Consider the following 23598-nt stretch of genomic DNA (forward strand, 5'->3'; position numbering starts at 1 on the left):
CATTTCTAATGGGCAAACTTATATCACACTTGCCACATACTCATTTTTTTATAAAAACAATATTAATCATTCTTATGAAATTCTAATTATTCCACAAATCATCTCAGCCATTCGCAATATATGAGTTATGACATATAATGGGCAAATAAATGACATTAATTACAATTTGATTATTTAAAAAAAGAAAAAAAATTAATAAAAATTTAATTTTTTAAAAACAGTAAGGATGATATAGTTTTAGTACTTAACACAAAGCTGAGAGCGTGGAGTGAGGTGCAAATCTGTCAATGTCTTTCCGTAATCCGACTTTGGAATCAAAATTCGAGGAATAACTGTTTCAAACTGAATAATTCTAGAAGCAAGTTGTGGTATTTCGCTCTTTACCTTCTTTTCGACATCAGAAATCGTTGCATCAAGTGGGAATTTGATGACTTTCTTTGTATTATCAGGTAAAACGAATTGTATTGTTGCTTCTGTAGCTGGAGCCTTTGTTGATACATGTGTTTGTTGAACAGGCTGAACAGTTGCTTGTTGTTGAGTATTTCCGGCTTGTTCGGCTCTTTGTGCTCGAATTCTAGCTTTTACGCGTTCTAACTCGAGTTTATCTTGAATACGTTGTTGTTCTATCTGTCTGCGCTCCTTTTCGCGCTTCTGTTGTTCCATTATTTCATGGCGCTCTGCATCTTCCTTGAGTTGCTTTCTGCGCTCGATCTCTGCCTTCGCGCGGGCCTCTGGAGTGTTCTTGGCCTCTTCAGCGGCCTTTGCTTTCAATCTCATCTGTTCAACAAAGGCTTTGGCCTGTTCTTGGGTCATTTGCTTCTTCTTTGGTGGTATTTGTTCACCATTCTGTACTTTGTAGATGTAATCGAGTGCTTTGTCGATGGATTCTGCATCGCAATAATCAATAGCCTTAATTGCGAGATCTTCTTCAATTCCCATATCAACGAGGTCATTCTTCATCGATTCTCCGGCGGCTGAGAGGACAATTTTCTCTTCTGGCTGGGAAATTGGCTCTGGAGCTGGAGCAGGGGTTTCGGCAGGAGCTGGTGTAGCGGGGGCATCACCCTTAACAGGAACAGAGTCTTGTTGGACCTTGTTGACCGATTGAAGTCTCTCAACTTCATCTTGATTTTCAGCAATCCAAGCAACGCAATCATCTATTGATCCATGGTTTGTACCTTTGATGGCTGCATCGCAAATGTAATCTGGAAAGTCCATCTCCTTAAGCATTTGCTTTAATTCCTCATCATGTTTGTTATTCTTTGGAGGAATCTTGCAAATTCCGCCTTCGCAGCATGACTGTTCAGGGGCTTGTTGCTTAGGCTTGTTTCTGGCCATAGCAGCTTCTTGTGCTTGTGCAAGAACTCTTGCTAAATAATCGTCTTGATTTGGAGCAGGCGAATCTCCAAGAGTATGGCCCTTTCCAGAGAATGTTCCGGCTGGTTTGTACTTCTCGATTATCGAAACAATCTGATTTTGATCGAAACCTTGAACTCGACCTACTTCTCTTCCTCTTAAAATGAAAACAAAGGTTGGCGTTGCATGAATTTGGTAATCTGATGCTGTACCTGGGCAAGACTGGCATTCTACTGAATAAAATGCACATGTTGGGTACTTTGATGCCATTGAATTCCAAATTGGCTTTGCACGAATACACGGTGGGCATGTAGGATTTCCAAAATCAACACAAACAAGTTTGTCTGTTGTAGTTTTGACAATTTTATCAAGTTCTCCGTCACGAAGTTCTTTTGCCATAAAAAATGAATTGACCAATCTGGAAAATTTTTTTTTCTCCTTTCGAAAAATTTGGGCGACCAAATAATAAGTTTACCATTTTCGGATAATATATGTTTTGTTTTACATTTCAGATACCATTAGAAATCTATCTCAGGAATCAAACTAATGTTAATTCCTCAGGTTTCTTTTTCAAGTCTTTTGAAAGAGCTTTATTCAACATTGAGGAGAGGAGTACGTAATTGAGACATTACGCAGAAAAACAGGTTTATTTTTTTTTTGAAGAAAGATAAGAAACAACCAACGCATTTTATGTATAAAATTACTTTTTATGATACAAGAGAGCACTAGAATGAGGAAAAAAAAATTGAAATCTCTAAACGTACATTTTGAAAAAAAAGAAATTTTATGATGTAGAATAATACACACTGATTTTATGAAAATTTGATTGAGATATCAGAATCTCATTTTTTTTCCCTCTAAAAATGAGTTCTCCAATTCCTGGGGCTCGTTATAAAGACCCTTATCTCATTAAGCAAGGCCAACCAAAAGGAAAGTTATATCGTACTAAGAGAGCTATAATTCGCTTCGAACAAGTTGACGCGGAACTTCAAGCAAATATTCGTGAACTCAAAGCAGAAAACGCAAAACTCAAAGAGAAGTTAATTCGCTTAAGAAAGCGTGCTGCTGAAACAGATGAAATAGAAGATCAATACGAACAGTTATCACAAGTCATAATGGAAAGTCGAATGACAGAACTCTCATCTTTCAAATAATCTCATATATTACAAGAATTTTGAGATTAATCTACTATCTCAATATCAATATTTTATATAATTTTACTTAATATTTGGTGATAGTAGTATATGATGCGGGTTGTGTGACTTTTTTTGTAATCGTAAGAATTCTCACATAATTGAATGATTTTTGAACATACTTCCGAATAGCAGATTTTAAAAATTTATGAATAATTTATAAAAAGTTTTTATTCCTACAATTCCTATATTACCATTAATAAAAAGAATATATTTTATAATAGTTTCATTTCGAACATGTTAAAATTTATCTGCATTTCGAAAAATTTTATTATAAATGATAATATAATTTATTAAATTAATATATAACTTATGAATTTTTACTTTTTGTATGAAATAAAATTTAGTATTAATAAAGTTATAAAATAAATTGGTGCATGTTAGATGTAAATAAGATATAAAAAGGTGTTTATGAATACTTTAGCAGAACTTCTACTGGTAGAGTTTATACTGGCAGAACTTCTACTGGTAGAGTTTATACTGGCAGAACTTCTACTGGCAGAACTTCTACTGGTAGAGTTTATACTGGCAGAACTTCTACTGTTTCCCTCAAAATTGAATACTTTAGCAGAACTTCTACTGGTAGAGTTTATACTGGCAGAACTTCTACTGGTAGAGTTTATACTGGCAGAACTTCTACTGGCAGAACTTCTACTGGTAGAGTTTATACTGGCAGAACTTCTACTGTTTCCCTCAAAATTGAATACTTTAGCAGAACTTCTACTGGTAGAGTTTATACTGGCAGAACTTCTACTGGTAGAGTTTATACTGGCAGAACTTCTACTGGTAGAGTTTATACTGGCAGAACTTCTACTAGTAAAGTTTCTACTGGTAGAACTTCTACTGGCAGAATTTCTACTGGTTATATATGGTGTCAATTTTTTAAAAAATTTTGAATTCAATGAGTTATATCAAAAATAAAATTCTTGAATAGAGTAAAAAAATTTAAATAATTTATTTAAATATTTTCTTCTGACATTTTTGAATAATTTATTTTTTTAATTCGTAAGAAAATGAGTGGATCAAGATTCGTAACCGTCAATCAATTAATGGATGCTCTTTCACCAATTCTTGAAAATGTTAAACAAGTAGATGTTTATTTCGATGATTATGTAGAAAGTTTATATTATAAAGGTAAACATAATATTAAACCCATTGCTTTTGCATTTGATAATAAATTAATTGAAAATGCAAAAATTTGGGAATTAATTCCAGATATTGAATATATAACGAATATAACTAATAAATGGTTCAAACGAATTCCAACCACAAAAGTTCTTTGTAAATTAATGATCAAAACCGAGGCCAAAGAATTTCATGAATTTACATATCATCCAAATAAAGTTTCAGAACTAGAAAATGAAAAACTTCAGAAAAAATTAAACGATAGACTTTCAAATGATCGTATTGAAAAAATAAATAAACTAGCAGAAGTTGCATTTAATAATGAAATATTTGATGAATATAACCTTGAACTCAGTGATGGGCTTTAAGGACCCGGGCTCAACGAGTCATGATTTATGAAATCAATAATTTGATTTATTCGCTCTTCAATAATTTCTATTCTTTTTGTTAAATCATCTATTTTCATTAATGAGGTGATTCTTGATTGAGGAATAGATTTCAAACTAACCACTCCTTTTATTTTTGAAATTTTGAATCCATCAACTTTAAACATTTTATTCAATTTACACGTTGTCAATTCTTCAAATAATTTTTTATTATTAACATAATAGTCATTAAATTCTTCAACAGATGAAAAAATTTTTGTTTCAGTAATTGGTTTAATAATGTTTATTTTTTGTTTATCATCTTTACTTTCATTAATTTCTTCCTCCTCTGTTTCATTTATTTTTAAAATTGGTTTCATTTATCATTAAATAAAAATTAGAATATAAGTGATGAAATATATTTTTTAATTAATATTAAATCAGAAATGGCGGCAGGATTCTTTAAAAAATTATGGGATGGAATTAAGAAAGCTGCGGGTTGGGTTCATAAAAGATTATTAAACCCGTTGCAAACTTTTTGGCACCAGTAGCGAAAACGGCAGGAACTATCATAGGTGGAGTATTAGGTACTAAAGCAGGTAATCCGGTGATGGGAGCACAAGCAGGTAACGCAGTTGGTGGAATTGCTGAAGGAATACTTAATAAAATAGGGGGTAGATAGTGGAAAAATAAATATTATTTTTATCTTAGTATCGGTTGAAGTCTTTGATAAACTTTTTCTCCTTTATTTAATATTTCTCTTATTGGGGCAGCTTTTGGCGTTATTGATTCAGCAACGTCACTAATTGCTTCTTTATTCTTAAATATCCAATTTGCTCCTTTCTTCATTGTTTCCCAAACTTTATGCGCTCCTCTTTTTACTTTATCCCATAATTTTTAAAGAATCCTGCAGCCATAGTTGATTATTTCATTAAAATTAAAAATTCATTTTCATCTTTTAATTTTGATTTTTTATTTATTAATAAATGACGACTAACTATTTGGTGCCAAACACTAAACCGATTAATGGAAATGTGTTTCATTCATTCGAAAAGATAAATGAAATATTCGCAAAGAATGATGGTAGAAGATATTATAGAGAACTTGAAAGTTCATGCTATGACTCTGATGCTCCATATTTTGATGATAAACAAACTCATTTAAGAATTACAAATCCGGCTCATGATGTGAACCAATTAGGTGACACATATATTAAACGCAAAGTTAAAGCAACTCTAGTTTCAAATAAAGCTTTCACATGTGATGCCGCTTTTAAATGCATGCGTTTATTCGTTGGTTACAAATCATCAAATCAAAGCTTTAAACAATTAGAAGTAGAAACCGAAAGAGGTGATGCCGGTTATCTTCAGATGGATTGCGCCCGTGAATCTTTCGCATTTGCAACATATAAACCAAAATCAGAAAGGAAAGTTAAAAAGTTTGTTCATTCGTTATATAATAATGTTCAAAAATATGATAACTCAGTATGTGGTAAATATATTGACCCTTCAGAAGTTTTCAAGAAAGCAAATGAAGAAGTTGATGTCACTTTTGATATGATTATTCCGGTAAATGATTTGTTAGCATTTCAGGCGTTCGATGATTATCCTAAATCATTTGGTGAAATCATTCTTAAATATTATGTTTTCAGGGATACTTTAGTATTTTGTCAGGTTGACCCGTTAAGAGTTGCTGATTTACAAAATTACGTTTATGAAAAGATAACTGATGAAAATTATGAAAAGATTATGAATCATGTTTATAAATATGATCGCAAATTCCAACAAATCGGACTTCCTGCCAAATTAATTACAAGCTTAGCCGCTACATCTGCTGACGCAACAGTTGATGACGTTATTATTTCATGCACAAAGATGGAAGTTTTAGAGGATAAATGCATTACACCAGGATACGGTTTAATTGAAGAATCAGTTAAAGCAATACCACGTTTATTCAGTAAGGAAGATCCATTCATGATTCCAGCTCAACATATTGACGTTCGTTCACTAAATGGAGGTTGCATCACTCCTGAAGGTATTAGCTCAGATTTCTCATACGCTCTTCATAATGTTACAGATGTTGTGTTAACATTTCCGAAGAATGCAATGCAAAGAACGTTTTAGAAAATCCAATGCTTCGAGGTCTTCAGGTCACTATAGATTCCAGAAACTTCCCCGATCAAGCGATGACCACAGTGGGCGACATATTCTTTACACGTATGCTTCAAGCTTCTGATTTAGATGGAGTGAATGAATGCACGAAGAATACGAGGACTCATTAACTAGACCACTGAATGATGATAATGGCACGCCATTAGCTAGAACATGGAAAGACCAAACTTCATTCTTATGCACTATTCCAGTTCAACGTGATGGAGCGGGTATATTCTTTGATGGATTAGAAACTTTCAATCACAAGTTACAGTACAAGTGAAAGCTTATCCAATCATTCAGGGTGAAAATGACACTTACTGTTCAAAGGTGACAAATCCTCCTCAGGTTTGGTTTACTAGGACTACATATTGGACATGGACACCGGATGAAGGTTTGAAATATCATCCAACAGGTACACCACCACAGTATAGAAGTTATATGATGAAATATTGATGAATAGAAATGTTTAAAATTATAAATTTATTTTTGATTAAATGGATTTCAATTATGAAGAATTAACAGAGTATATAATACTACATAGATGATATGATTAATGAAGCATTGAGTGATAATAGAAATGCTCTATCTAAGGAAAAATTAATGAAAATTCCATATTCTGAATGTTATTTAAATTCAATCACTGCAGCAATTGGTAAACAAAATAAAGGTAAAACATTAACGATATTAAAACAAATTATCATTATTGCTAACACTTCCCCCTATTCACATGTGTTAATTTATATCAACCGTTCAGGTTCACCTTCAGATGATACATTTGAATCTTTAAAGCATTTAATCAAAATTCCAATTATTTATTTATCACAAGAAGAAGCAGAAGATTATTTAAAAAACTTTTTAATGTATAAAGAATTATATAATACAATCAAGAAGCAAGGATTAGAGGATAAAATTATTGATAAACAAGGGATGAATTATTTGAAACACTTTCTATTTCAAATTTTGATAAGAATTTTTGCATTCACTCATTTTTCTAGATGATGCGTGAAATCAAAACTAATAACTAATGAGAAATCATATTTTAATCAATTATTAACTCAATGTCGACATATTCATGTTTCATTCTTTATGGCTGTTCAATACTTTAAAGCATTAAGCACAAACATTAAATCAAACCTGTCCACCCTTTTCATTTTCAGTGGTTTTAGTCGTCAACAGTTGAACGTTATGCTTTATCAAGTGAATTTACCAATGAGCATTAATGAACTTTACACACAATATCAACAATTAGGAGAACATGGAAAAATAATAGTTGATTTAAATAAAGGTTGTTAAATTTGATTAACTTTTTATAATTAATTTTTATTTTTTATTTATAATTAAACATGACAGAAATAGCAAATCTTCTACAGGTTCCATTAAAACAAGGGACAAACAAAAAGGGTGCATATAATAGAACTATTGAAAGTTCCTGAGGGAATTGAAAAGAATTAGTCCACATTGTTGCCGGTCTTCAAAAGGATGTTAAACAAATGAGAAACGTTTTAACATTACCAGAAGCTCAAGCATATGCCAAACGTCATGGACCAAATTGGGAAGCACATGAAGCAGACATTACAGGAAAATGGAAAACCTGATGGTATAAATGAAGTTTTGTTACTGATGGTCAAGGAATATTAAAGTCATAAATGGTATAAATTAACAATGACGGATTATCCTAAACGTAAAGCATATAATGAACGTTATCCTATGAATTTGATGAAAATGGAAAAGCTGTTAAACAACATATGGAGAAGGTGAAAATGGTCCAATTAATTCATACCGTCATAATCCATATTCTTATTTCAATGAAGAATTAAATGCTATTGAAGAGGACCGGATGGATTACCTCAATATGTTAATCAGTTTGATGGTCAATATGCAAATTTGAGACCTGAAATTCCAGCTAAGAAATTCTTTAAAGTTGCTTTATTCGATCCAGTGTTCAATGAACAGAAAGAAGCAATGAAAGCAGAATTTAAACCAATTCAAGTGGCAAGAATTTCTTCATCTTCACTTTCAGAAGCGTTCAAGGAATTGATAAAGAAACCACTTTATTCTCAACAAGGTTATAACTTTGATTTAATTAAAGAAAGTGATAGACGTAAATTAGAAAAATCAGATGGTTTTAAGAATGCATGTAATGAAATGATTAAAGATATTGTAAATGATAAAATAAGACTGGAAGAAACTCAAATCAATATCAATAACATAATTGGTGCAGTTACAAAGAAAGTATAAGCAAACAAGGATGAACCTTGGGATATTACCGTAACAACTAAATAAAACTTTAAATATATTTTTCTTTTTTTTATTCAATTATAAATGAGAAGACGTTTCACAAGTCAAAAGAACACAAACGCAAAAGCAGAGATTACGGTTGGTTATAACGTAAATGATGATAAATCACGAATTATTCAAAATGTTAAAGTTAATGTTAGCCTGAATTAACAAGGTCAGCAACTCAACCAAATTTATTAACTCGTGACTTACCGAAGAATGAGGAGGAGCAAAATAAAGAAGATGGAGACCCAATCATTTTATCTGAACCTGGTAAAGAACCTGTTGAAATTCCCACTTATCCAACATACCCCCACCTCTTTCATCAAACATCGAGAACCCGGGAATCTACGATTCCAGTCGCAATGCGCCATATAAAATAGACATTAATTCTGAATTAATGAAAATTTACCGTGATATAATAATTAATAATTATGATTCAATAATAAATTTAATTGACCAATCCGGTTTAATTATTTTACCTTATGAATCATTAATTCACATTATCGCCATTCTTTGTGATGTTCAAGATTCAGACGTTAAGATTCAATTTTTCATAGATGATGAGGTTTCATGCTGCGGAACAGTTGCAAAAATAAATCCTATAAAGGATATTAGCACAATTAAGATATCAAAGAACGGAACAACAACTGAACTATTTAACTATAATAATTTATAATAAAATAGTTGATGAATATAAAATATCACTTGAAAAATTCTTTGTTAAGGCTATTTAATATTCAAGCATTAACATTATCGAATAATAATCCTTTGAATCATAATCAATAATAATTGACCTTTCACCAGTTTCTATCGTTTGTTTTATTTCTTTTTGTTCCCCACTATCTGGATCGGTCATTGTAATTGTTTTTGTTATAGTATCAGCTTTATCTTTAACTTCAATCTTTTTTCCATCGGGATATTTAAACCAAAATTCCAAAAATTCGATATTGTCAATCTGTTCATATTTTAATCTATCAATTACATTTTTAATACCATCTGAAAATCTTATGAAATGGTCATTATATGGGTTTGATTGAACTAAATTTGAATGAAGTGAAATATAACCTGTTGATGAATATGACATTGACTCATATTTTCTGAAAACACTAAAATTTATAACATGAATGAATTTCTTATTCGTTGAATTTATGAATTCTTGAGGTAATCTTATTCTAGTTTTATTTATCACTGGAAAATAACGCTTTACCATATTTTTAATCGTAATAAAAATGTCAATTATCAATATTATTTCGAATAATAGCTGTGAATTAAATTTAACAGTTAGCGGAATTTATAATGTTACTCTCGTTTCTGTGAGTGGTAAATTTAATCCCATTCTTTTAGACCCTTCAGATTATATATCATTTATTAAAGATGACCTTGAAAAAACGTATGATATGTATATAAATAATGTGATAGCGAAATGGGATATTAACATGATTTTAAGTTATTTAAATGAATCATTTATCGTATGGTATGAAGAAAATTTTAAATCAAAACCTGATAAACTTTTTGAACTTGATGAAATAAATAACCTTATTAAATTTCCGCTGAAAATTAAATTTTGTACTCCTCATCTTCGTTCATTGTTGGGGATATTAAATTTTGAAAAATGTTGGGGATGTTTTGTATTCTGACACTGGTTCCAATTTCATTTTAATCAAATGTGATAAAGTTAATACCCCAATGAGATTTTCACATCAAACATTAGACCCTAACTCTTACCCATCAATACAAAACATTTTATCCATCAACTTAAACACATTTTCTTTATCATATCCGTTTCAATTATCCGGGAATTCATTTATTCTTCATTCAAAAGATTTATCAAATATTAAATTTAGAATAACTGACCTATTTGATTGTGATTTAGAATTTATGAATGAAATATTATGGCAATTTCAAATAGAAAAAATAGCTGATGAGATAACAGATTAAATATTTATTTTTAAATCATAATAAATGATTAAACAACAGCAACCACAACAACTTAAGGCACAAAGCACCCAGGTCCCTCAGACCATTACATACGCCATATATGCATATAATTCAAAGACGGCAGAACAAACGCAAAGGTTGAAATATGGAGATTTGGAGATAGTATTGAAAAATGACCATTTCGAATTCGTTTGCAAGGGTGGTGCAGTGATATCAAATATAAAAGAAATTTTATTTATGAATTCAAAAATTAAAGGAATAACGGATGATATAACATCAATTCCACCAGAAGAACAGAGATATTACGCATTAAATGCATTTCCTAAAGTTTTGAAGATTGGAAGATTTAATTTAAATGAGGAATTCATAAAAGGTTTCCTAAATGACATAATGAAGAAAGCAGATAAGGAATATGTGGATGAAAAAGATAAAGAAATTAAAGAAATGGTTGAATGGTATCATGAATGGACATCAAAGATTTTAAAAACTAAAGCTGATACAGGATGGGTTTCAGGATGTTTAGACCTTAAAGCGGATAAAACATATGTTAACGATGAGTTAGAGAAGAAGGTGGATAAGGAATATGTGGCTAGTGAATTAAATAAGAAGGCAAATTTGGTTTACGTTGATGAAAAAGATAAAGAAATTAAAGAAATGGTTGAATGGTATCATGAATGGACATCAAAGATTTTAAAAACTAAAGCTGATACAGGATGGGTTTCAGGATGTTTAGACCTTAAAGCGGATAAAACATATGTTAACGATGAGTTAGAGAAGAAAGCGGATAAGGAATATGTTAATGATGAGTTAAATAAGAAGGCAGATAAGGAATATGTTGATAGTGAGTTAAATAAGAAGGCAGATAAGGAATATGTTGATAGTGAGTTAAATAAGAAGGCAGATAAAACTTATGTGGATGAAATATACCAAAGTTTGATAGGAACAACTAAAAATATTGAAACTATTGTTGGTGACTTTTCTGTCAATGAAGAAAATAAATATTTTAGATGGCAGTTTGTACACTCCTTAAAAATGGTATACGATGTAAACTCATTCCGAAAAATAACAATGAAATGTATGTAAGCTATAAAAAGAATGATGGAACACAAGTTAAAGTTCCATTAGACAACAACTGCTACTTAAACATATATGGAGACGAACAAAAGAAATATTTAAGAGTTTATGAAATGGCAGGTATGACGTTGGCTGACCCAGCTCCAGCACCATATTATTATGACTATGGAGATGACGACAGAACACCACATGTAGATGAACAAAAGCTAACATTATATTTAGATTATTATAGATATAAAAGATATAATGCAATAGAAAAAACGAGAATAGTATATTATTATACAGATGACAGAAATAAATATTATAGTCAAGATTTTACCTACCCTGAAAACATAAGATTATATTATAAAAAATATTCTGACACAAACCAGAAGAAACCTGAAATAGTTACACTATATTTTAAGTTCAAAAGAGACAATCCTATATTATCTCATATGTTTGATTTAATGAACCCAGTAGGTTCTATTTATACATCTATGGATGCAAGAGGTCCTCAAGTAATGTTTGGTGTTGGTGCATGGGAACAAATAGTCGACAGGTTTTTGTATTGTGCAAACTCTTCAAAGGAAACAGGGGGAAGTAAAACGATTTCAGGTGAAAATTTACCTGCACACAGTCACTACATAGATTTAAGTACATCTCAAGCAGGTTGGCATAAGCATAGATATTGGGATTGGTCAGGAATGACAAAAGGTAAAGGATATGATGTTAAAGACGACGTTAAGTTTGCCATAAATTGTTACTGGAGTGACACTCAGGGAGAAGGAAACCATACACATCACGTTTCAGGATATACACAAACAACGGGACAAAGTAAAGAATACATGCCACCTTACATGACAGTTTACGCATGGTATAGAGTTCAATGAATGAACTAAATATATTTTATGTCTGTAATTAATTAGGTAATGAAGTAATGGATGAACTGCAGAAATAAATGTTTACGTTAATGTTTACGTTAATGTTTACGTTAATGTTTACGTTAATGTTTATGTTAATGGTTTCAGGTTATTCAATAATGACTTATTTTTGAAGAACTGAAGGTGTCACCAGGTCACCATGTGTCACCAGGTCATTTAACTTCTCTGAAAAAGTGTGACAACATGACATTTTGACAACAACACGGGTTATTCAATAATGACTTATTTTTGAAGAACTGAGGGTGTCACCAGGTCACCAGGTCATTTAACTCATGACATTTTGACAACAACACGGGTTATTCAATAATGACTTATTTTTGAAGAACTGAAGGTGTCACCAGGTCACCATGTGTCACCAGGTCATTTAACTTCTCTGAAAAAGTGTGACAACATGACATTTTGACAACATTCCTGGGTTGAATGCAAAAATAAATTCAAATCATACTTTATACTGCCTCATTTACAGGTATTTCATCGTCAGTAAATGAATCCTCATTATCGTTTGGTTCAACCTGTTTATATAATCCTTTCATTTCTTCTTTCAAAACATAACACCACGTCTGTTTACCATCTATTCTTCTCTGTTTCCTATCACATTTATCCTTAATGCTCATTTGGAAATTCTTGTCTTTCATGTCTGATGGTTTGCAGAATAGAGCATTTTTACACATCATACCCGCACTCAATTCATCATAATGTGTATTTATCCATTCATCTAAAGGATTTGTTGATAATTCAATTAAATCTTGTTTGGCTTCAGTCATCGGTATGATTCGTACATTAAATGATGAAAGGTCATATTGCATAAAATATGTTAAAAGGTTATCATAAAATTCCTTTGTGCATGAATCCATCAAATTCTTGAAGTAATCAAATTGACCCTTGAATTTACCATTAACTCTTAAAACTACGTATCTTCTGTCTCCAACTTCAATTTTGACAGGGTAGACGTTGTTAGTTACGAAAATGAAGTTTGCAACATTCTGAGCAGTTCTTCTGGGTTGATTCTTTTCATTAATTCTAATCTCATTATCCGTAATAATTGATTTCAAAGCGTTGAAGTTTGCGAGTCTGTCTTCACCTACATTCTTGAGTTCATTAAGTACAAGAAACATTTTATTCTCAACTACTGAGTTGAAATTACCCGTTAGCTCACTTATTTCAGTAATGTTTTTACATGAATAACCAGCGAGAAGTTCAGAAATAATGTCTGTGAATCTGTTTTTACCTGTTCCCTGAAGTCCTTTCAAAATAATTGCTGTTTCATTCTTGATTCCAGGATGTTGAATCATTGATGCAATCCAGCCGAGAAGGTATTTATACACTTCATCGTTATTATCACAAATGGCTTCTTTAATGAAATTCATAAACATCTCAATTTTTGAGTAATCAGGCTTTTCAAGAATGTTGTATTTATAACCCTGAAACGTTGAGAAAACATCTGGAGAATCAGATTTAAAGCAAACACCCTTAACGGTTAATGAGGATAATTGATTTAATAGTACGTCCCATGCTGTTATGGTTTTACCTTCTTCTTTAAATAATTTAATCATTTTGAGTGACTCTTTCATGTTTGATTGAAGAACGAATGATATTTGATTCATTTTGTCGTGGATATTATAGTCCTTTTGAATGAAATATTTATTTCCACAATCTACAAAACGGATTACACGTGATAAATCCTCAATTACTTCAGAACTGTTTTTATACTGATGATTTTCAGCCCTGCGTCTAATATCTGTTATCAAAAACGAGTCATCAAGTTTGATATCAAATGTTATTTTTGGCTTACGTAATAAAGGTAAAACATATTCATCATAATATTCCTTTTGATAAAGTTTTAGAATCTTCACTAAAACAAATGGAGAAGTCATTAAATGTGCATATCTACTACGTGCTTTTTCAAAATTACTTTTTGCATTTTCTGTTAAACTGCAGAAGTTATAAACATTCTCGTATGCTTCATTAATTAAATGATTAGGTAACGAATTAATTGCTTGAAACAGTGTGAATAATGTAACTTCTTTTTCTAAATTCATGTTTCCACCGTCATTATGTACTTCAAAATCACAGATGCCATCAACTATGCTCTGGGCAAGTTTATCGTCAATGTTTACATCTTTGTTTTCATTCATGATAGTCTTTATTTCTTCGTTCTTCTGTTCAACTCTTACCTTAATATTCAAATCATTTAATATATCATTCACTGTTCTGGTTAATGTTGAATCATAACTTCCACGAATGAATGAGTATGTATTGATTGGTTCTGTTGCATTCTTGCGAACTCTTGATTCAGCCATAACCACTAATGAACGCTTTGAATCATCAATAGAAGTCATTATGTCAATATCATAATCATTGCAGGAATAACATTTAATCATTCTGTTCGAAACTGAATAGAAGAAATTAGTGTTGCAATAAATGTGAAGACCTCCTGAAGCGGTTTTAACGATAACATCTTTATCCGAAAGTTTTGATAAAATGTCTTTTCCAACTGTTTCTTTAAGTTCATCATTGTATGATTTATTGATATCAACATCTATAATCGTTAAATTTGAAATTTTATTTACTAATAAAGCTGTACCAGTTTTCCTTCCTCTTCCTCCATCATGTTTGAGGTAGTTATGTAAATCAATCTTGTTTTCACCAATTCTTTCGTTGAGGGTTTTAGTTTCTGCCACAACTAATTCCTCAGCTAATGAATCAATAACTTGTTCATCAGAAACGATATAGTTGTTGTTGTTGTTTGTTGCTGTCATTTATATAGGAATAAAAAAATAAAAATAATTTTAAAACTAACTTTATTTTTGGACTGCATCAAATTTTCGTAAATGTTGTCAAAATGTCATGTTGTCTCATTTTTTCAGAGAAGTTAATTAACCTGGTGACATGGTGACGTGGTGACACCTTCAGTTCTTCAAAAATAATTCATAACTGCCTTCCTCCTGTGATGTTGTCAAAATGTCATGTTGTCTCATTTTTTCAGAGAAGTTAAATAACCGAGTGACACATGGTGACGTAGTGACACCTTCAGTTATTCAAAAATAATTAATTATTGAATAACCTGAAACCATTAACGATAAAATGTGATAACAAATTTTTATTTTTATCATAAATGGATACCCCACAAGCTCAAAATTTACCACGAATCATAACAAGGGAGGAAACGATAAAAATGATGCGAGAACTTGCTAAAAATAACAAACCACTAAAACTGAGAAAATGTGGTTATGCAGTAATGATGGAAAGAGAGACGTTGTCGAAGAGGAATAAAAATTAAATTTGGATTGAGTTTAAAAATTCATCTTTATTAAATTCATCTCTTCCAATCAATTTATTTATTCTATTAAATTCTTTTATTTTTGCTTCACTCAGTTTAAGGATTGAACGGTAAGTTTCTAATTTTTCGATTATTTCTTTCCGCTCTTTATCGTTTTCAACCCCACCGCATTGCGGCTTCTTTTTGTAATAGCATATTTTTGATTTAATTCTGTTTAGTTTCTTTTTATATTCATCGTCTGGACTCTTGACTGCTTTGTTGTCACTCATTTCTTACGAAATAAAAAAAATTAAATATTATTTAAATATAATGGAGTAATAAAATAAATCGGAATTTCTATTAATTTATTGTCAACTTCAACTAATGCATTGCCGTTAATATATCTAACAAATTCAGCTATTGTGTCAAATCTTCGTCTTCTTTTTGTCATTGATTTATCAGTTTTTCCATAATCGAGATGAATCAAAACTTTATCCCCTTGTTTAAAATTCATGAGCCCCGAATTAATTTGTTCACGTTTAACATCATTCAACCTTTCCATTTGCTTTCTAATATATTCCCATTCTTTTGAAATATCATTTTTCATTTCCACTGGTTTCATGTTTATAGTTCTATGCCATGTATTATTGTAATAATATACTAACTGTTGTATGATGGAGTCATGATTTCCATCCCAGTATATCTGACCGTTAACCCCTAACGCATCTCTAAGAGTTCTCATTACCGCATCAACTATTTTATTATGAAACGTATATGGAGAGGATGAAAAGAAAAAATTAATTTGTGGGAAATAATGAGCCATAGCTGCCTGAAATCCTTTATCGCCATCACCCCTGATATTATCTACTCTTTCATGATCTAGTAAGTATTGAATAGCTCTTCTTGTTTCCTGTTCTGTTTTCCCTTTCACCGGAATGCAATATAAATATCTAGTGTTAATGTTAATGGCAAATAAATAAGTAACTTTTCCTTTTGAATATTCCAGATGATCGATTTCGTATGAATATGGATATGGAGCAAATGAAGGTCGACTAAATTTTTCCTTTAACGGTTGAATTTTCGGGTCAATTGGTTTATTTAATATCTTGAAATCCTTTTTAAAATCTTTTTGCTTCTTTAATGTTTGAAATGGATATAATAAAGTGAATGATGAAGGATTAACTGAAGGAGGAGGAGGTACTGTCGTTGGAGGTTTTGGTGTTGCAAGTGGTTTAATTTTATCTGCTTTGATTTTGGATTTCATTCCTTCCTTCATTAATTCTGGATGTATTCTATTCATTTGTTTTAAATATGCTGTATATAAAGGTTTGATATACTTTCCCGCTTCGAGTTTATGTTGAAGGATGAATTCCAAAAGTTGATCTTCATTTAAAAGTCGGGCTGAATATGGTTTAACTAATGAATCATAAATTAAAGCTTGTGCATCATTTATGGTCTGAAGGACCTGGGTGTTTTGTTCCTTTTGTTTTTGTTTTCCTCTTTGGTTTTTGGGCTCAGGATTATATAATTTATATAATTCATCAATATCTTCTTCTGTTAATACTTTATTTTTGAAATCTTTCAACTGTTTAAGTTGTGATTTAGTTTTTCCCTTTGAATATTCATTATTTTTAATTTTGTCTTTAATTTCAGAAATTATTTTATTATGATATTTCAAAATTTCATTTTTATAATATGGATAATAATATTCCATATCATCACCCGTTATATTGTTATCATATTTTTGGAGATATGCTTTTAAATCATAATAATCAAGAAAATTTTGATTAAGTACTAAATCAGCAATTAAATTTTTTAAATCTGTGTTATCCATTTATATAAAAATAAAATCAATGTTTTAAGGGTGCCCACCTCTTTGAATCATAGTATCAAAACACATCATTAACGGTTCCTTTTGTCTCTTCTGTGGTATTTTATTAAATAAATGGCATACAACATCCATTTTCACAACATACAGCCTTAGTGTGTGCTCCTGTTAATGCAGTCTTACCAATTGTTAAGCGAGTCATTGACCCATTTTTAAGTTGTAAATTAATATTCTGACCATCAAATATCAATTTATCATTTATTATATCCAAATAATTTTTAGGTGTTAATTGTTTATTTTGTCGTAAACTAACACCTTTCATTTTTTGTGCAATCTTTTTAAAATCACTTCCATCAATTGAACCGTTGAATGATGTATAACACTTAGGACATAAAGCAACCATGTTATCACCTTGTTTCTCAATTGCTAAACCCAATAACTTCTTCTCATGTGCTTTTTCTTCAGCTTTATTCTTTAATTTAGGTTTAAATTTCTCATCAAAACAGAAGAAATCAAATGGTGCGAATTTGAAAATGTTTTTATCATAAAATTGTTTATCAGTAACAATTGCTTGAAATGCTTGAGTGTTAGGAAGATTTGGGTCGCCAGCGATTGCCCAATAAGATGAATCAGTATCACCTTCAATGAAATGAAAACGATTAACATTCATGCATTTATACATAAAATCATAAATGAAAACCAAATACCAGTATTTTGCGTTATCTAAAGTGAAGAATGCCTCTTGTAAACATGTATCACATCTATAAAATCTATCTTTAAGCATCACTTGATATGTATCCTCACCTATTTCTCTTATGTTTTTAAACTTATTTGACATACATGCAACGCGTGCCTTCTGTGCATTCATTATTTTAGTCTTTGTAATTTTGTGTATTCATTGCATCGTAACCATATGATCCATTAAGTGAAATCTTGCAAAATAAACTTTTTCCTTTATTTCCTTCTAATTCAGCCTTTTGTCTTTCGTTCATAAATTCTTTCGCAAATTCATTAAAACAAGTGTTTTTAGTAAATGTTAAAATTGATTGAATGTCATCAATGATAAAATGAAATCTGTCTATTAGATACCAAAGATAATAAGAAGAAAATGGTTGATATTGGTTGTGTGTTGATGCTAACTGAGTTAATTTTCTCTGTTTCTGGTCAACTGGTAGATTGTTTGATTTCATGTAATTATACATAAAACTGCCAATTGTTTTTTCATCTGTGATAATATCTAAGTTTCTTATTATCGGTAAAAAGTTTATGTAATCATTAATGTATTTTTCATCAATGTGACCCTTTACTTCAGCCACGAATAAAGTATTTTTCTTCTTAATTATTCCCAGTGCTTTTGCTTTCTTTGTTGCTGTATCACAAATGATAACACCATTCAATCTTCCCGGCATATACATTTTATGGTCAGTATATTGAATGAAATCATGAGGATTAGATGAAAATGATGAAGGATATAATGAATTAAAGTCAACTCCAACGAAATGAGTCATAATGTTGGTGGTGTCCTCATTTGATACAGTTTTAGTTTCTGGATTATATGAAAGTTTATTAATGTGCGTGATTCCTTTAAGATTAACACGATGTTGAACATTTGATAGACCACCAGTAATTCCATTACGGAGAATGTGATAAGCTTCAACTGAATCTAAAGTCATTGGTAAATTATTTTTTAATGCATAATTTCTTAAATTGATTCTTAAACGTTGAACATCTTCATCTTTATTTGATTTTACGACATTGCAATAACAACACATTAACTGACAATTTTCTTTGGTATGTGGTTTTTCATTATCGATTCTATCCAATGTTGGTTTATTTGCATATGTAAACGCTTTACCACACATTTTGCATTTAGATGAAAGGATTAAATCGTGATAGTATTGATAGTCATCCATTGAAACATTGTTTTTGTATCTCTTTTCGCCTTTTCATCTTGTTTCTTATATGATTCAATTTTATATTTCCAATACTTTTTTGTTAATTCAAAACTTGATTCCACATTTTCTTCTTCTGGATATGTTTCGTTAGGATTGAAGTTCTTATATGCTAACGCGTAACGAATCATTGATGCATTCGATGATAAAGAAAGATTATGAAGCATGTCAATTTTATAAACAAATGTTTCTTCATAATTTTATCAATTGGGTCAATCATAATTTCAACGTCTTTATTGCAATAATGAATAAAATATTCTAATCTATTCTTAAAATTTTTAGCATCATTGAGATATATTTGATAATCTGAATCGGATATTGTTTCTTGTGTTAATGCTGAATAAAATGAATCTTGAGTGAATGGTTCCTTTATATAATTCTCTTCGTAATTCTCCCATGTGATGAATTGATAAGGGAAAAAGGATTTAACACGTGATTTATTGTTTCCGAAATCTTGAGTGAATTGGTCTAATGTTCCACCCGCTATATAATTTCTGATGTCAATAAATCTTAATTCATATGGACAGTTTGTTTTCTTTACATGACTTGCTTAAATTGAGAAGAAGAACCCAGCATTGATTTTATCTTCCATTTTGCAGTATTTAAATCACGAAGAATTAAATTTAAATCAAACTTTCCCGAATTAAAACCAATGATATTCACTTTATTAAATTCTTCATCTAAAAGCTCTTTCATTGCTTCCTTTTGTTTCTCATTTAATGTATTCATTAATTCTTCATATTGTTCAATATTTGATTTAGCAACTAATGAACAGGTTGAAAATAAAAATTCAATCCAATCAGAGATGAACGAATCACTTGATGTTAAGCAAAAATTCCTCGTAAATGTTTTATCACGGTCTACGACCTCGCCGCTTTGCGGCTTTATTTTGACAGTTGATGATACCATAAATGGTTTTAAGTAAGCGTTCAAAGTTGCACATTCAGAAAGTTGAAGTTCTTCTTTAGTCTCTAATGTTTCGAAGTCAAAAGTAATATAATATCTTGTTGGTTTATAATATTCCTGCAAATTATGTGCTAATAGCCATTGATATATCTTCTGTTTCGTGATATGTGGTGCATATGGTTGTTGTGTGTTTTGCAATTGAACGTCTTGAATTAATCTTCCATTATTTTCTTTACATTTCTCACAATGTTTTAAAAATCTTCTTTGGTTTTTCCTTTCTGGATCATCACGGATAGAATATACTTCTTCTTTGCAAAAGGGGCAAACTTTATATCCTGTGAGTGCTTCAACGTCTGTAATTCTGTCAGCGTGAAGTTTTCCACATGGACTCTGTGTTAATAAAATATTTACTGTTTCAAATTCTGGATCTATCATTATTGATTCCACTAATGGAAAGTCTACCTTGTTAATGTCTACGTCTTCTGGTTGAGGGTCACAATAATAAAAATCAATATTAACGTTTAACATTCTTGCTAACCTCTCACTTTCTGATGAAATGTCAAATCCTTCATATGCATCTATGGCTTCATTTAAATAACTTCTACGAGTTTTAGGATTAACACCATCAGGAATGTTATAGAAGCGTTTAAATAACCTTCTACCTTCGGCTCTTATTTGATTATCATTCATTTTAGCTGTTCCATTTTTGTTCATTTATGTAAGAATAAAAATTAAAAAAATAAAAATAAAGTTTATTTTTTTAAAGTCTGAGACTCAGAGAGTCCAGGGCTAAAGTCCATAAAATGAATTAAGAACACATAAATTTTTATCATCTGCGACGTGACGAATACATTTTAATTTACTCAAGAATGCGTACCCTGATACATTAAATCTAATTCCTGTCTTATTTAATTTCACAACTTTGAAAAGGAATGTATGAATAGCTATAAAATGATGAGAAGATGTTTTATGGGTTGCTTCCATTTTTTCTGAAATAAATGAATAAATATAATGTTTATAAGTTTTCATATCTTTTATGTTCTTAATAACGAATGGTATAGACCTTTCAACTTCGTCTTCCTTCGGTGCTGTTCTTTCATATGAAACATTATTGGTATCTTCAATAATGAAACCACAATCGCATAAAATTTTATAGGTTCCAATTGTTTCTTTTGATATTTTATCTAACAAATCAAAAACTTTATCAACACCTGTACATTTATTTAAATAATAATTTGTGTAAATATCATGGTCTTCTTTCTTAATCGTATTTGTTGCATATGTTACATTTTTCAGTGCTTTTTTGAATTTTTCAGAATCAAGAGGAGGTGAAAGTAATATACATGGATAATCTCCATCGTCAATAAATGTAACTTATGTTTATGAATAAATTTTGTGCCTTCTTCTGAAAGTGTTTCGTCAATATCACCATCTAATAAATTTTTAGTAGATTCCAAAAAGTAATTTTTATATCTTTCCTCATGTGATTTTTGAACTTCTGATTCTGAAGCTGGGATATTCATTAAACCCTCTACTTCATTCTCAGCATTTCTCAATTCACTAATTCTTTCATCTATTTCATTTCTTAATTGTTCCAATTTCTCAATCTCATCGTTATAATATTCATCTTGTTTAATTTTTTCTTCAAAATATTCAGGAGGTGTTTCAAGGCTCTCTGAGCCCAGGTCCTCTGGACCATAAAGAGGAATATTCTCCTGTTTTTCAACTTTTTTGGGATATAAATATCTCATTATAGCCTTTTTAGTAATTGGTCCGTTATATTTAAATTCATTCAACAATCTGGAAAACTCTTTCACATTCTGCATATATGTTGGATAAGAACCGTCTCCAAAATTTTCTAAAATATTTTCTAATTCTGAATTAGTGAACTTTAAAGATTTCAATGAATTAGTTGTTATACTCATTTATTATAAAATAAAAAAATCTAACTTTATTTTTTCGGAGTTTTGTGACGAAGTGCGAATCTTCACTTCGTCAAAAATATATTCTTTTTATTAATGGTAATATAGGAATTGTAGGAATAAAAACTTTTTATAAATTATTCATAAATTTTTAAAATCTGCTATTCGGAAGTATGTTCAAAAATCATTCAATTATGTGAGAATTCTTACGATTACAAAAAAAGTCACACAACCCGCATCATATACTACTGGTGATTCTTTTTGGATTCATCAAGTTTTTGAATTAAAAATATCCATGTATTACTAAAATAAATTACATACATATCTTGTTTCAGAGTCCTCATGTGAGTACACTTTAAAAATTTGAGGTCTACGATCGGGCCAAACAATTACTATCGTTAAGAAATCATATCCAAGAGCAAAAAACAAAAACAAAATAACAAGATCCGCAAAAATACTACTGGAATGCATTTCTCTCATAAATAGAGCATGATGAACTATTGATTCTCAACTGGCAATCAAAAATATTGTTTCAGCAAATTACTTGCACATTTCAATGATATTCCATTGAATATGCTTGTATTTTGAGTTCAATTCTATCTGAAGCTTAACAAATTTTGTGAAATGTCGACTTTGGTCGGCTTTTTGTTCAACACATTGTATTTCGTTGGCGTAATACTATCCAGATTGAATCTCTTACTAACCATGTAGTGCATTTTTGGAAGACTGTATTCAGTGAATTCATGTGCAACTTCACGAGGATAAATATAATATAACTCATCACATCTAACAAACTCAAGTGCAAAAAATGGATAAAAACAATTATTTTACTATCAATCAGAAAATCTTCTTCGAAAATACCAGAAAACTAAAGAATATCTTATGTAAGAACATTATTTTTTCGCACCATGTGAAACAAGAAATTCTGCAGTTGCTTTACTATTATTTTCTGCTGCATAATGAAGTGCGGTTTGTCCATCTTCATCTTTCTCATTGATATTTGCACCATGTGAAATAAGAACTTCTGCAGTTGCTTTACTATTATGTTTTGCTGCAATATGAAGTGCGGTTTGTCCATTATTATCTTTCTCATTGATATTCGCACCATGTGAAATAAGAAATTCTGCAGTTGCTTTACTATTATTTTCTGCTGCAATATGAATTGCGGTTTGTCCATTATTATCTTTCTCATTGATATTCGCACCATGTGAAATGAGAACTTCTGCAGTTTCTGTACTATAATTGTTAGCTGCATTATGAAGAGCAGTTTTTCCATACTCATCTTTTTCATTGATATTTGCACCATGTGAAATAAGAAGTTCGACAG

At 30.6% G+C, this 23598-nt stretch overlaps 8 protein-coding genes and 6 pseudogenes across 14 annotated transcripts, besides 1 other annotated feature; 6 read left to right on the forward strand and 8 right to left on the reverse strand.

The window, feature by feature from the left end:
* Positions 1 to 192: 192 nt before the first annotated feature.
* On the reverse strand, positions 193 to 1755 carry TVAGG3_0195320 (thioredoxin-like protein 1 family; the record flags this gene model as incomplete). The annotated part of the gene is made up of 1 exon (XM_001299566.2): positions 238 to 1755. The coding sequence occupies one exon, from the start codon at positions 1753 to 1755 to the stop codon at positions 238 to 240; it is 1518 nt and encodes a 505-aa protein (XP_001299567.1).
* A 464-nt stretch (positions 1756 to 2219) lies between these two features.
* Positions 2220 to 2736, forward strand: TVAGG3_0195330 (uncharacterized protein; the record flags this gene model as incomplete). Its single annotated transcript, XM_001299567.2, has 1 exon — positions 2220 to 2510. One exon carries the CDS (start codon positions 2220 to 2222, stop codon positions 2508 to 2510), a length of 291 nt encoding a protein of 96 aa, XP_001299568.1.
* A 2289-nt stretch (positions 2737 to 5025) lies between these two features.
* On the forward strand, positions 5026 to 5793 carry TVAGG3_0195340 (uncharacterized protein; the record flags this gene model as incomplete). Its single annotated transcript, XM_051226137.1, has 1 exon — positions 5026 to 5793. A coding segment is annotated over one exon (768 nt), but the record flags the coding sequence as incomplete, so codon positions are not given.
* A 297-nt stretch (positions 5794 to 6090) lies between these two features.
* Positions 6091 to 22292: a mobile genetic element.
* Positions 7971 to 8430, forward strand: TVAGG3_0195360 (annotated as a pseudogene). Its single transcript has one exon. A coding segment is annotated over exon 1 (460 nt).
* TVAGG3_0195370 lies at positions 8515 to 8852 on the forward strand (annotated as a pseudogene). Its single transcript has one exon. A coding segment is annotated over exon 1 (338 nt).
* TVAGG3_0195380 (uncharacterized protein) lies at positions 10648 to 11493 on the forward strand (the record flags this gene model as incomplete). The annotated part of the gene is made up of 1 exon (XM_051226138.1): positions 10648 to 11493. One exon carries the CDS (start codon positions 10648 to 10650, stop codon positions 11491 to 11493), a length of 846 nt encoding a protein of 281 aa, XP_051111124.1.
* On the forward strand, positions 11560 to 12353 carry TVAGG3_0195390 (annotated as a pseudogene). Its single transcript has one exon. A coding segment is annotated over exon 1 (794 nt).
* TVAGG3_0195400 (uncharacterized protein) lies at positions 12851 to 13975 on the reverse strand (the record flags this gene model as incomplete). Its single annotated transcript, XM_051226139.1, has 1 exon — positions 12851 to 13975. One exon carries the CDS (start codon positions 13973 to 13975, stop codon positions 12851 to 12853), a length of 1125 nt encoding a protein of 374 aa, XP_051111125.1.
* Positions 15681 to 15953, reverse strand: TVAGG3_0195410 (uncharacterized protein; the record flags this gene model as incomplete). Its single annotated transcript, XM_051226140.1, has 1 exon — positions 15681 to 15953. The coding sequence occupies one exon, from the start codon at positions 15951 to 15953 to the stop codon at positions 15681 to 15683; it is 273 nt and encodes a 90-aa protein (XP_051111126.1).
* Positions 16626 to 17497, reverse strand: TVAGG3_0195420 (uncharacterized protein; the record flags this gene model as incomplete). Its single annotated transcript, XM_051226141.1, has 1 exon — positions 16626 to 17497. A coding segment is annotated over one exon (872 nt), but the record flags the coding sequence as incomplete, so codon positions are not given.
* Positions 17932 to 18999, reverse strand: TVAGG3_0195430 (annotated as a pseudogene). The gene has a single exon. A coding segment is annotated over exon 1 (1068 nt).
* On the reverse strand, positions 19352 to 20352 carry TVAGG3_0195440 (annotated as a pseudogene). Its single transcript has one exon. A coding segment is annotated over exon 1 (1001 nt).
* TVAGG3_0195450 (uncharacterized protein) lies at positions 20562 to 21063 on the reverse strand (the record flags this gene model as incomplete). Its single annotated transcript, XM_051226142.1, has 1 exon — positions 20562 to 21063. A coding segment is annotated over one exon (502 nt), but the record flags the coding sequence as incomplete, so codon positions are not given.
* On the reverse strand, positions 21139 to 22274 carry TVAGG3_0195460 (annotated as a pseudogene). The gene has a single exon. A coding segment is annotated over exon 1 (1136 nt).
* Positions 22293 to 23598: the final 1306 nt, after the last annotated feature.

The sequence above is a fragment of the Trichomonas vaginalis genome, chromosome IV (genome assembly GCF_026262505.1).
Source record: "Trichomonas vaginalis G3 chromosome IV, whole genome shotgun sequence".
Classification (NCBI taxonomy): Eukaryota; Parabasalia; order Trichomonadida; family Trichomonadidae; genus Trichomonas; species Trichomonas vaginalis.